We start from the raw sequence: 14,420 nt of genomic DNA, 5'->3' as shown, positions 1-14,420 counted from the left end.
GCGGCGCCCACGACCTCTCTCACCCTGTGCTCGCGTGCCGCGTGTGCTGCACCACCAGGGACGGCGTGCGGGCCCTGAGGAACGACGGGGCAGACGAGGTGGACGAGTTCCTGCCGGGGCTCCGCACGCACCCCTACGGCATCACCATCGCACAGCCGCACTGCCCACCCGGTCAGCAGCTGTGGCAGCAGTATCTCGGTAGCAGCAGCAGCAAGCAGCAGCAGTAGTAGCAGCAGTGGTAGCAGCAGTATCTCGGTAGCAGCAGCAGCAAGCAGCAGCAGTAGTAGCAGCTGTGGTAGCAGCAGTATCACGGTAGCAGCAGCAGCAGCGGCAAGCAGCAGCAGTAGTAGCAGCTGTGGTAGCAGCAGTATCACGGTAGCAGCAGCAGCAGAAGCAGCGGCAAGCAGTAGTAGCAGCTGTGGCAGCAGCAGTATCACGGTAGCAGCAGCAGCGGCAAGCAGCATCAGTAGTAGCAGCAGTGGTAGCAGCAGTATCTCGGTAGCGGCAGCAGCAGCGGCTAGCAGCAGCAGTAGTAGTAGCAGCTGTGGCAGCAGTATCTCGGTAGCAGCAGCAGCAGCGGCTAGCAGCAGCAGTAGTAGTAGCAGCTGTGGCAGCAGTATCTCGGTAGCGGCAGCAGCAGCGGCTAGCAGTAGTAGCAGCTGTGGTAGCAGCAGTATCACGGTAGCAGCAGCAGCAGCTAGCAGCAGCAGTAGTAGCAGCAGTGGTAGCAGCAGTATCACGGTAGCAGCAGCAGCAGCTAGCAGCAGCAGTAGTAGCAGCAGTGGTAGCAGCAGTATCACGGTAGCAGCAGCAGAAGCAGCGGCAAGCAGTAGTAGCAGCTGTGGCAGCAGTATCACGGTAGCAGCAGCAGCGGCTAGCAGCAGCAGCGGTTAGCAACAGCAGTAGTAGCAGCAGTGGTAGCAGCAGTATCACGGTAGCAGCAGCAGAAGCAGCGGCAAGCAGCAGCAGGAGAAGCAGCAGTGGTAGCAGCAGTATTGTAGCAGCAGTAGCAGCGGTATAGTAGCAACAGTGGCAGGAGAAGCAGCAGTAGCAGCAGCGTTACCGATATAAATTATGTTTAGAATGAAAAACAAATCTGCGACTGCTTTGGCAGCGGTCAGGCGACATGCAAGGCGTGATGGGGAGGAGTGATCTCGTGGTCACGATCGCACCTTTTGTGTGCGCTGTATGATTGCTCTTTGATTCCAGCCTGCACGCACGGTCTGAGTCTCTCCGTCGCTTTCCACAAAGTGGTTAGAGTTGGTTTATTGCTCTCGTTAAGCGGAACCAAATTCTCCGCGCGGTGATCAGGGAGAGGGGCTGGTACACAACATGACGCCGGAGCACAAGGCAGTAGTCGTACGGAATTGATGGCTGTGCCGGACAGAAGTATCCTCATAAGGATACAACTGGCATACAGTGGTCTCATTGACCTGGTGCTGTGTAACACAATACGACCACCATTTAGATTTTTTTTTTAAGTATATGTCTTATAAAGCAAAGCTGTTGTGCATTTTGCATGCAGCGTGGTGATGTCACGTGACATGCGAGGAATGATGGGGGGGGGACCAATCCTCTTGTCTTTTACCATCTAGGAATGACATTTTCCTCATATCATCACTCGTGCTTGTCTCCATCCTACATGCACTTCTCTGTCCAAGAGGAGTTGCTCGTCAAATACGCAAAGTGTTAGAACCGGCCGATACAATTGCCCGAGTTCACACCAGAGCTATTCATTATGCAGATAGAGTCGGCAGTTGTCCAGGGGACAGGCGTTGGCAGGACAGCTCCAATGGGTTCCCCGCTGCTCGCCCTGATGCTGATGAATTCAGATGCAGACAGAAAGCCCCGGCGTAGCCCCAACCCATCAAGGCCGGTCGGTCGGAGCAGATTGTTGTCTGCCTGTGTGCTCATGGGATTAAGGCGGGGCAGGGCAGGGTGGGGGGTGATTGCCAGACTCAAAGGGGCATGTGGGGGGGGGGACGCCGAGGCTTTGTTTCGGCTTCAGGTGTAAGCTGCAGCTAATCTCGGCCACTTGAAAGAATGATTCAACGGTGAGCATTTGCCCAGGGATAGTGTGGGCGACGCCTGCAGTACAGGGACTACAAGGATGGGTCGAGTCGAGATGGAATTACAGTACTCATCTTCTTGGTTCTTTCGGTAAAGTCACGTAGAATGGAAATAATGAAATAATAAAAATAAAACATAATACAATAATTCTCACGACGTTTCGGCCACAACGCAAGCAGCCGTCCTCAGGTGAAGACGCTGTCTCCCCGACAGACCTGGTCTTCACCTGAGGACGGCTGCTTGCGTTGTGGCCGAAACGTCGTGAGAATTATTGTATTATGTTTTATTTGTATTATTTTATTATTTCCATTCTACGTGACTTTACCGAAAGAACCGAGAAGATGAATCCCTGCAGTTACGAAAGCTTTAAATCGAAATTTAATTACAGTACTGTTATACTGGTAGGAACCTCCTGGTTACACCAGCCCACAGGGGATTATTGTGTCCGTCCGTCGTGCATCAAAAAATGGGAGGGGTGGGGCTGGGTGGAGAGGAGAGGGTGGGGAGGGAGGGGCTTGGTGGGGAGGGTGGGGAGGGAGGGGCTGGGTGGGGAGGGGAGGGTGGGGAGGGGCTGGGTGGGGAGGGTGTGGCTGGGTGGGGAGGGTGGGGAGGGGCTGGGTGGGGAGGGTGGGGAGGGGCTGGGTGGGGAGGGTGGGGAGAGGCTTGGTGGGGCTGGGTGGGGGGTGGGAGGGGTGGGGCTGGGTGGGGAGGGGAGGGGAGGGGCTGGTTACCCCGTGGTGCCCTTATAAAACTCAACGTTTAACCTACTCACGCCGGCTTGTGCCCACCCTCACAGTCGGGCATATTTGCGGAATACACCACGCCGCCGTTGACCCTGGCCATTGACCGAGCAACCCAACGTTCCTACCAACTCCCTCCGCAGGAATGTGTTTTAGGAGACACCGAAAGTCCATAGGGTACAGTGAAGAAAGGATATTATTTTTTAACCTTTCTGAATAGTTTTAAGTCATAGGCAGAGTTAGACTTCAATATTGGGGGGGGCAGGTGTTCGCTTTGTCCCTCACATTCGGAATCGCGGGTGCATACAATTAATTTATTTTCAAACTTAATTGTAAACTAGAGAAATAAATTAATGAAGGTGACCAGTTTGGCTGGGGCGTTGCTCCCCCCCCCCCTCGTGCCCACCCCCCAAACTCCGCCCATGGTTTTACGGGGTATTGATGGCACACTCGTGAGGTCACGGTGCTATGACCTTGAGTTGAATTCCTGGTCATGGCTAACATCGGCGGAGGTCGATAATTTAATCGGTTCTGAGCCCGCTTGCCTCCTCCTCCTTCCCCCGCCACCAACGAATGGTTCACCGACCCTCACTGACCAGCACGGCGAAGTATGGTCAAGAAACTGTCGCTGACTGACATGGCGTGGGGAGGCCACCTGAGAGTAGTGTGTTTAATAAGGGACAATACTTTCTAAATTACCCGTGCGTGGGATTTCTCTTGTCACGGTTGTTTCCTCGCGCACGAAATTAACATGAATAAATACACCACTAAATTAGCATTGGGTAAATATGCCAATGCTTACGCCAAAAACGATCATCCTGCAAAATATTGAGACTCACTTCAAGCTTTGCTCAATATCCATACGGAGTATTGCTGCTGTGGTGTAAAGTTAGAACACTGGAATTGCAATACAGAGGTTACCGATTTTATCTCGAAACAATGGCACAACTTTACTTAACCCCCCACGCACCGCTGTCCAACCAGCTGTAGAAGTGGACACGTGCATCACAATTAGTCGATCGGTAGGTTGCGTGTGGTGGGGTGAATTGTGGGTAGCACCACCTCTTCTAAGCCATCTCGCCAGCGTGGAGAAGTAGGCCAAAATTACCTTCAGAGGGGCTCTCTGGAGCTCCCTCTAGTAGAGGCCCTTCTGCCAGCAGTGGTGTGAGCAACCAATTGCAGGACTGCACCTTTACCTATATACAAAGACAAATATCCCCCATGTAGCCTTTAACAGACTATTGGGGCAAGTGCTGTTAGCTGTTGGCGAACATCTGTGAAGGCAAGCAAGGCACACGAGGGTGTGGGTGGCCAGCACCACGCCAGTCTGCATTTTTCTCCTTAGTGGCAATTTACACACCGCACCAGGTACTCATTTTAGGCTGAGTCGACCGAGGGGAGGCCCAGGACCGGTTCAGATAATTGTCACTGGTGTTAACCGTGAGCGCTAACCGCTAAGCTACCGCTCCCCACTATATATACCACGATTAATATACACACACACAGACACGCATATATGCACACAATGTCATTGTTAACAAGAGCATTTAATAAAGCGCAACAACCAAATGTCCCCGCGTCTCCCCGTGCAGGTCAGAACCACTGCGGCGTGAACAACGGCGGCTGCTCGCACCTGTGCGTGCCCAAGTCTGGGGGGCGCTCCTGCCTCTGTCCCGACACTCCATCTGCCACCGAGCGCTGCTCCGAGGTGCGCCAGTAACCCAGAGGTTGGACGCGGCCTCGCCAGACCCACGGACGTTGGATGGAAAAAAAGAAAGCTTCCAATTCCCGCCGCGGCCGCCGTGAAAGACAAAAACGGAGAAACCCCGCAAGCGTCGAACACGTTAAACGGCGGGGGCGGGAGGGCCCCCCTCCTACACACCCCCCCCCACCCTACCCATGCAGTCGTTCCTGGCTGACTTCGCCAGGGCCTTGTATCCGGTCGTGAAAACAAAATGAACCCAGAGAAAGTTAGCAGCCACGCCGGTGAATATTGGGCAGCCGCTAGAATAAAAGACTAAACGTGGTGCCGAATGCAATGAAAAAAAAAGCCGCAACGGGTACACTTACACTCCGGAAGGGATATAGGTGGCCAATTTGTTTGGACACAAAAAAAATGCACGCCGACGTTTAATTAAATGCAGCTTCAGTGCTCGAGTAGCGCTCTTGTTGGCTTGGCCCGGACGAGCGGAGGCACAGCGCGCTGCCCGGTCCGTTAGGGACGCGGTTCTTTTCCAAAGGCGACGTCACCACGTGCAGAGGGCCTCCTCTTCATTAAAAGTACACTTCCGTGCTCCCGCGGGAATCGTGAAACTCATTTGCAAATGCGGGGAGTGTGTGTGGTTGCTCATCTTGTCGTGGGTATAATTGCGACTTTTGATAACGGCTTGTCAGCTGTATATGGCAAATCCAGACTTTTTATATATCTTATTTGTCTTAAAGGGGGCATTGACCCCAGAAGTGAGATGAGAGAATTCTATTGAGAGTTATATGCGGATAGTTATTTTTTAGGGGGATACACAACAAATGTCATTAGAATCCAACTTAAATTCGTATGTTAATTGCGTAAACAAGCACACAATGGAAAACCCTCGGCGTGATAAGAGGAAAGCTGTACTTACGAAGCATTATTAAATCAATGAGAAGCACTGTGCAGGGACGTACGTTTAAGTGGCAAGAGTGGCATATTGTGAAAATGGGCACATTACACAAGGGCACTAGTGTTATCTTCTGAGCATTGTGTTCCGAATGAAAGAGCGCCTCCGTGTCCTTTTGTTGGCTCACGTTTGTGCTGTCGCAACAAAGGAACAGCATTGTTCCGAGGCTAATTGTGGGAATTGACGCAAGCTGCCTGGGTTGGGTGTTACACCAGAGCATGGCTCAAATCCATCAGCACTGTTGGACAACTGCTTTAGAAAAGTTGACAACGTTTCTAAAAATCTATATATATACACGTACAAACACGACAAACATTTTGTCTATTCCCACTGGTAAATACGTATAGCGTCTATTCAGCCTGCCGTGTCATGTAGCCACGCACCGCCGCACACAAACACGAACCACCTCGCGAGGAAGATATGAACATCCTCGGCTCCACACGCTGGTGAAATGTATTCAGTGGGGTAATGGAAATAAATACATTTTAACGGGAATGTATATATGCACGGTTGTGGGATCGCACGCGTATGTACAAAGCACACACACGCACACACACACACACGTGCTCTCATATACCCGTTTCCATGGTAACACTCGAGCGTCGTCACTTATACAAAATATATATTTTTTGGTGCTTTTTTTTAAATCAAACTTGTGTTTCAATAGTTTCAAGTTAAATTCTAACGCAGCCCACCCAGTTCCCCGTTATTCTGTTGCCGTTTCTTTTGAGCACTGCTAGTGTAATTTCTTTCAAAATAAGGCCACCTTTTTATTTTGTACGACAAAGGATCTTTGTCAAATATCTTATTAAAACACGTCATGCAATTTAATGTGAGGCATTACAGCACTAATTGCAACTGTTGGAGACGAATTTTATAACAGAGCTATTTTAAATGGTTTGGCACAGTATGAATCGAGCTCTCAAAAAAAAGAAAAGAGGCTGTACTTTTATTAACAATATGATACCTCATTTTGTATTCTGTGTAATTTTCTATAATTATATCAAAGTATCTTCTTTTTTTTGTGGAAGCAATTGAAATCTCAGCTGTCAAAAGATGAACGCATTTTATTTTCTTGTTTTTCTAGGTCAAGGTGCTATTGTGTTTGTATTTTCGCGTATACCGCAGACAATTTGCTTACGTGGAAATTATGTTTAATCCCCGTGACTGTCATATTTTACGTTACACTCATTGTGAATGCACAACACATCAATTATGAATGCAGCAGAAGTAAAATCGTGTTATCTCGTTTAGCGGAACACATTTTGTAGCCAGATTTGTGTCTGGGTCTCCAGCAGACTCGCAAACGAGATGGGAGCGCCAGTAACTTAAACAACCGCTCACTTTGTGCTGTTGATGTCAGAACGCTGAAAATAGGGAAAATGACACTCGACAAAACTCTTGCGTATTTCAGATTATTTAGTTCTTTTACAAGCGTAAACTCTCGGCAGATGCGAATTATATTTTGTCATTTATGCAGTCGTAACGAGTAAAGATGCATATTGTCACACGCCCTACATGCAACGGTTTTACCTGCAAATCAAAACCAATACTGTATTTCCAAGCAGTGCAGCTCCTGTTCACTTGGTAAATGTGACATTCTGAAAATTAAAACCACTGCAGCTTATGCCACGCGTTGTGGAGTAAATGTGCATAATAACAACACAGTGCTGTAGGAATAATAATTATAATACATGCAATGTGACCACATTCAAGAGTGTACTGTTTTTGTATGCGTCTGTGCAAGGACATGCAGAATCAAACTTGTCTCTCTCACCGCGTCAACAATAACAGTTTACAGCCTTCTTCCAAACCCTTGGCGTATGAGGGCCTCCCAACGCCGCATTGATTGTGTGGGTTGTTTGACCATACTTCACCACCCTGGGTTGTTGAATGGGGAAGGTATAGGAGCAGTTTCGATATGCCCTGGGCCGGGAATTGAACTCGGGTCCGCCGGGTTCATGTCGCGGTGGGTTACCGACTGTGCCCACCACTCCACTCATGTATACGAGATGTACTTATTCAAGGGCGATCCGGATGTCTTGTGACCCCCATTTAATCCTCTAAACCGTCATGATTTTTTTTTTAAATCAGGTTTATTCAAAGCATAAATGAATATGCAAAGTACAACATTGTAAGGGGGTTAACTAATTGGGTGTCACAAAACATCTGGACAGCCCTGTACTGTACACAGGTGGAGTACTGACCGAGCTATCTCCGTGCAAAATGAAACCGTTTGCGATGACATTTGAAAAAAGCCCTCTGCTTGAATCACTCAAAGTAGTGATGATGATAATAATAATGCCATTTGTTTACCCGGGAAATCCGGAGTCCCTGCCAGTTATTAAAATTGTATGGCCTGGATTTTAAAATGATGCCGGCGCGAGGTGGCTGGGTGGCTTAGAGGTCACCGCTGATATCCTGGGTTTGAATCCACTCTACCGCCTCTGATTGAACCAAGCGTGGTGTGTTCATGGTCTCAGTCCCGACGCCATTGACTGCACAAAAACAATAGCATTGCGTAAAAATGTGTTTTTGTCTAAAGTAAAGTGTCGCACTGCTCTGCAAGATATCCGAATGGATTCTTCGACTCAACATTCTGCTGAGAGGATAGACATTTTTGGGAGGAACAAAAACACACAAACATTTACATTCAAAATATACTGGGCCTGGCCTGGTCCATCGCCTGCTGAGGGAGCAGACATTGCAACTTTGAGGATGTTCTGTCTCTGAACCAATTCGTCCACGTACTGACTTGCTGGAGACATGACCACTCGCACCATTGTCCCTGAACCAGTATCCGCTGGGGTCAGCCCTTGAGCTTACGAGGTTTGGGTGTTGATCCACGACCTCCAAGGGCCCCTTGCTACCCCCCCCGACCCCCGTAGGTGCAGATCAGATACAGAAGTCGTCACCCGTAGCTTGTTGGAATAATTCACCGCCGGCTAATTTTAGGCGTCGAGCGACTGTCAGTGTCCTCGACTCGTAACGGTAGCAGCCATTATCGCACGTGGCCACTCACCTTGTTAATAGGCAATGTACGTACGCGTGTACGGTGAACTCCTTTCCGCGCCATATGCAGCCAACCGCACTAATCGGAGGTGCGGGAATCACTTGGTAAGCCCCCTGCAGCATGAAGCCGGCGACCCGAGTTCACTTCACAACGTGAAACACAGAGGTGAGGACTGGAGAGTGGTGACGGAGGAAGAGGACATATGGAAGGACAAAGAACGTGGAGAAGTTTGGTACGTCAGCTGACCTGGCAATACGCTGGACCAGAGGGTGGATCAAGACGACGGCGATGATCATATAGTCCTGAGTCTTAAGACCTTTTTTCACGAGTGTCCTACACACTGGGATATCTGGCCAATCCACTCAAGAGTGAGTGGCTTTACATGAGAGGAAACTGGAGATGCCTGGAGAAAGCCCATCATGCATATGAGAGGCAGACACTCAACACCGCAATACGTTTGGCATCTTGCAATCCCACCCATAGAACACCTGGCAAGCCTTTGAGGTCACCCGTCCAAATTACTAACCGGCCGTGACTCTTCGTAACTCGTACAATCCAATGCGATTGGGCACATTTGTGGCTATTTGGTCCGAGGCAGTGGAAACACACGTGCTACTCTCAAGCAAAGCGTACGAAATGTTCAAACTGCCACCAGTGTAGAGCGCGGTTTACAGAGCCTAATGGCAATGCTGGTTGCCCTTCAAAATGGTTTCTTTTTTTAGTGCAATTGTTACTAATTGAATAACAATTCCGTGAAAGGTTTCGGGAGCAAGTGGGGGTGATCCCAACCCTCCCCAACCCCGCGACCTCCCATTTCCTCCAGCCACTGACCGCTCGTTACTTGCGTGATCTTGCACAAATCTGCGGGTTTCGTCTTCTCTTTATTATTTTATTCCCCCACCCAATTATATTTCAATTGTGCTCTCAGCACCGCGTCAAGAGACAAAGAACTTTCCATTCGCAACTCCTGCAATGAGCACCCAGTGACCCTTTGCCGGAGAACGGAACGTCCGCGGAAGATGACATCACATAATTTACTTGTGAAGGTCACGCCGTTTGATATCTCGCAAAGATTGTAAAACCAAAACAATACAAAAATGAGTGGACACTGCCGGATGTGGCGTATGGTTCAGAAACGAAGTCAATAGCGGAATTTTTTTAAACAAAAGCTGAACAGTCCACAGAAAAGCATTTACAGACGCATGCTTGGAAATACATTGAGGAAAAGAGGAACGCGTGGATTAGAGAGCGTACACCGGGTAACGGAATAATTTAAACTCTTAACAACAATAATTGTGCTTGGGCAGGAAACGTCATGAGAAATAACGATGGTCAAGAATAATGACTGAGGTACAGCAAAGCAAGAGGATGTCCATCTGAGAGACGGAGTGATGAATTCAGCTAGTGCGCAGGTGCCTGGTGTTTGATTGCATTATAGGATCATGAGAGATGGCGGTGGCTTGGAGAGGCCTTCATCCAGCAGTGGATTGACCATGGCTAATGACAATAATGGAAGATTATTTTTTATAGTATGTCAATAAAGGCAAAATATTTACCAGACCTAGAACAAGCCAAATTATGTTTAAAAAATGCGAATATAATTTTACGAGGGTTTTTGAGCATTGGTGACTAGAATCAGACCATCAACTCACTGCACTTGCAAATCCACTTTACTGACTGGTCATAATCGTTTTCAGCGACTTCATATCAAATTTTAACTAATACTATTGCTTTACAAAACAATGACCTACACAAATTCAGGACCGCTATACTTATTAAACAAATTAAATTAAACGTCAAATTAAACCGTTTCATATAAATTAATATGACCGGGTCATAGGAAAATAATGCCACATCTAAGTTTTCTTCTCGTTCATGAATTGTAATGTTAATAAAGGCAGTAGTACACCATTGTCATCACAAAAGGAACCATGTTTCACAGGCAGTCTGCGGTATGTTCACAGCAGGGGGCGATGTTGCAACGTGTAATCCTAAATGATTCGTAGCAGGAGAATTTTTCAATTTTGCCAAAATTTGGACCCAGTGGCCAACTCGTGTTGAATTATCTCAGGGGGCTCTCTAACGTTCAAATTCAAGCCGCGAACCTCTGCAAAAAAAAAGAAACGGCAAACACGCTCCCGCTGGGCAGTGTCAGCAATAATGTACTAATTGATTTATCCAGAAAAGTCTCACTAATGTTTTGCAAGGAGGGACCTACATTTGGACGTTTGACCAATTCAATTAAACGCGTATTTTGGCCAATCGTGAGAGAACCATAGCACCTGGATGATTCTCATCCATACGACGGGACAACACTCAATCCTCTACGCAAAAGCATCGCTGTATTTCCAACTCCTGACCAATTCGCAGCCATGTTTCACACATTCGAGCACATGCTCTAAATAGGATTGCTTCATCAAATCCTGCATGAAAAAAAACCGATGCAGTTCAGTTTGTTTTAACGCACGTGCGTGTGGTGGTTGTGCATCCTGGCATTGACAGCACAATCGCGTTGCATTTCGGATTTGCCCCCTTGCGAAGCTACGCGCGGGAGAGGTAGTTTTTACTTTTCATAGACGGAAGATATATTGCATGCGTGCATGCATTCATCCATGGCGAGCCCTGACCCTTCTCGTGGGCCCATGCATCGTTTGGAAGTGGATGATGGTGGTGTCGATGGAAGGGAACGAGGGAAGTCAGAACCTTGGGAGGGGGGAGGGTAGAATAAGCGGTTAAGAATTAAGTTGCTGTTACGATGGCTTTTGCCAAAAAAAATAATCATAATCGCTACCATGTGCAAAGTTCCTGTGCATTGTACTTTTTGTGTTTACAATGAGGCTCACACGTTGATAGATAGAAACACGTACACAAACCGGCCTCATTGCTGCATGGATTAAGATCTCCCCATGCTGTGCAAATCGTGGATGTTATTTTACCATACTTTGTGCCATGCTGGTCACTGTGGAGTGATGGTGTAGATCATATCAATTACGGTACAACAAAGGATGCTTCCGCACTGTGCGTTGCTGGCCACCAAGTACCTATGACAACCAGGTGTGCCGGGGAAGGTGCCCCCTTTTAAGCAATATCAAGGTTCGAGCCGGCTTGGCTTCCAGGATCTAATGAGATCACAGACGCATTCTGGGTAATGTAGTCATTGGAAGAAGAAACTCTCAGCCCTATAAGCAGGCAGTGCACAATAGAATAGCGTCCAAAGACATTCGACTCTATTTCCCGATACAGTTGGTGAATGGGGAACACTGACATGTGTGGAAAGCTAGATTGTGCGAGTGACGGCTGTGAAAGCAAAGCCTTGGAGCATTGGTGGCAAGAGCGATAATGATGCTTGCCGACGTACTTGACAAAGGTGATGAGATTGAGAATCTACATCCTATGTCATTGCGATCACTAATTAATGCCACCATCAACGGAGCTTGACCAGTTCACCTGAGAATTGAACTGGGAGGTTTCTCTTTATTTGCGACCGCCTGGAACGCTCTTCCTTCTGATATTAGGAAGCCACTGGAGCTATGCACTTTTAAATAATCTAGAATGAAAACTCATTTATTTAGAACTGATTTTTGTGTTCAATTTGTTGTTCTTACCCCGCACCTCCGATTAGCACGGTTGGCTAGGTACGGTGCGAAAGAAGTTCAACGTACATATATGTTGAACGAGAGACCTCCGTAGCAGTTTGGATGCCACGAAAATACTGGACGTCAACTGCGTAGGATTTCAACGGTTGTGCTGGATGGCTTTTCCCGATATATTTTTGGGCTGCGCGATGCTTCCTGGCACGTGCCGGGTGCTTTTTAATGAACTCAGAAATTGGGCCAATTCATTTCCTGACGATGTCTTCGAGCGTGTAGAGCGATTTGTCGGACACAGGCCGAACACCACGTGGTCCAACCCCAAATATTTTTAAAAAACATCCTAGAGATTTTGGATGTCAAAAATTTTACACCGCGACCAACAGGGGAGAGTGTGATTCTCAAGCCTGTAGCCAGCGGCATGGGTTCAACTCCCAGTTAGTGTCGTCATCCAGCAATTGTTGCCCTCGTCGACCTAAAGCGAAGAGTGACGACACGGTGACTGGGTGGGCCAAGGGTGAGAGCACTCAGCCAGCACCGCCTGGATCCTGGAATTAAAATCCGGGCAGCCATTCGCGATTACAGTAACCTGGTTTCTTAAGTGCGGCGAGTTTATGGTGTCAGCCCAGTCACCAATAGCTGCACAAAACAAACATTGCACTCGATTTGTTTTGTGCACCAATAGCTGCACACTTATATTCGATGCCAGCTCCGAGAATTCAACATCAAATGGTTGATTGACGTGTGAGAAACGCATGTTGACCGTGTCCCTGGGGTGGATAAAGACTTCAGACGTAGATCTGTGATGCCGCTAATCAGGGCACACTACTCGCATCCAGAGCTCCAAATGGAAATGTCTTTTATCTCTAAAATGTCACGCAGGTAGAACACTCTGGATATAGTTGTGGTGTCGGGGGTGGCGGGTTATGGCCAAACCATAGGTGAATCCCATTAATCGTTTTCAGGAGTCCTGCATTGAGATATTTGGCAAATTCCATCATGAATGAGCATGTTGCATGCTTGGAGGACACTATAGTGCCTACAGAAAGCAGAATGTAACAAAGCTCCGTACAGATAAGATTCAGTAAATCATCAATGTACTGCCATCTCGTGGTCGTGTCACGGCCACAGCAAAAGTGTGGCCCCTTTCACTGTTCGACACAACCGCCTGAGCGAATTGAGGGAATTAGTGAATAAGAGGAGACGCACAAATGGTTGAACCGTGAGAATGTTCCCCTTGACTGACCCGGTCTCACCGTGACCCAGAGGTAGGCTCAGACTGCCACCAAGCGTCTAGTTAGGGCAGGAGCAGCAGTGGGAAATATAGAGGGCAATTTTGTCCACCAGAGGGCAATGAGTGCACAGAGCAAGATAGATTTATACTTACCACCATGCGACTAAGATCCAGGTCCAGCAAGCAGGTGATGAAATAATTTCCGCAACAATGACAAACGTTGCACTGTTACACAATTACCCAGTGGCTTAATCAAAACTACGATCATTAAGCAGATACACAGGATTGCAAATGCATCAATAAAACTGGACGAGTGGTTCTTAACCTTAACTGCAGCCGTGCACCCCCCCCTCACCCCGTTGGTTCTGAATCGTAAAATAAAATGTGTTGATAAATACAGAGTAGATGTACTGCTTAATTTGTCTTTTTGGTTTTTTCGGTAAAGTCACGTAGAAGGGAAGTAATAAAATAATAAAAATAAAACATAATAATATTTTTATTATTTTATTACTTCCCTTCTACGTGACTTTACCGAAAAAACCAAGAAGATGAATCCCTGCAGTCACGAAAGCTTTAAATCGAAATTTAAATCGAAAATGCTTAGTTTGTGTTTTAGATTATTTACCTTCTAAAACATCTGGCATGTAACGCACCCCCAGAAAGGGCATCTCGCACTCGCAGGGGGTGCGTGCAGCCCGGGTTAAGAACTACTGCACTGAACTATGAAAAAACATGTTACACAAACTTACGACAATAACACGAGTGTAGAGCATTGGCCATGATCGATAACACTAAAATATTGGAATTGTGTAGTGGATGAATGGCGTCGTGGTTAATTAACTGCGCTATGAACCTGAAAAACCCGAGTCAGATTCCCGGACAAGGCTAATATTCGTGGCGAGTGATATCTGAACCAGTCCTGGGCCCCACTCTCACAAGCCTGCACTGATCAGTGTGGTGTAGTATGGTTAAACAAGCTCGATAACCGGCAGGATATTGGGAGATTTTCGTTCCACAGTGGATTGACAAAGCGATGTCGATTGTGTTTAGTAAATTATTTATATACTGTTGAACCAATAAGTTTCACAATGTTTTACAAACTTTTAATGAATTAAT

General features: G+C 47.5%; 1 protein-coding gene across 1 annotated transcript in view; it reads left to right on the top strand.

Annotated features, from left to right (window-relative positions):
• Nucleotides 1–7,094, top strand: part of LOC144943125 (nidogen-2-like) — a 94,923-nt gene extending 87,829 nt beyond the window's left edge. Inside the window, exons 21-22 of the mRNA XM_078870325.1 lie at nucleotides 59–171; nucleotides 4,403–7,094. Of these exons, the coding sequence (XP_078726451.1) occupies nucleotides 59–171; nucleotides 4,403–4,530 (241 nt within the window). The 3' untranslated portion in view covers nucleotides 4,531–7,094. The remainder of the gene's footprint in view (nucleotides 1–58; nucleotides 172–4,402) is intronic.
• Nucleotides 7,095–14,420: the final 7,326 nt, after the last annotated feature.

The sequence above is a fragment of the Lampetra fluviatilis genome, chromosome 30 (genome assembly GCF_964198595.1).
Source record: "Lampetra fluviatilis chromosome 30, kcLamFluv1.1, whole genome shotgun sequence".
NCBI classification, from domain to species: Eukaryota; Metazoa; Chordata; class Hyperoartia; order Petromyzontiformes; family Petromyzontidae; genus Lampetra; species Lampetra fluviatilis.
Note: the sequence above shows the minus strand (reverse complement) of the source record. Positions and strands in the feature narration are given on the sequence as shown.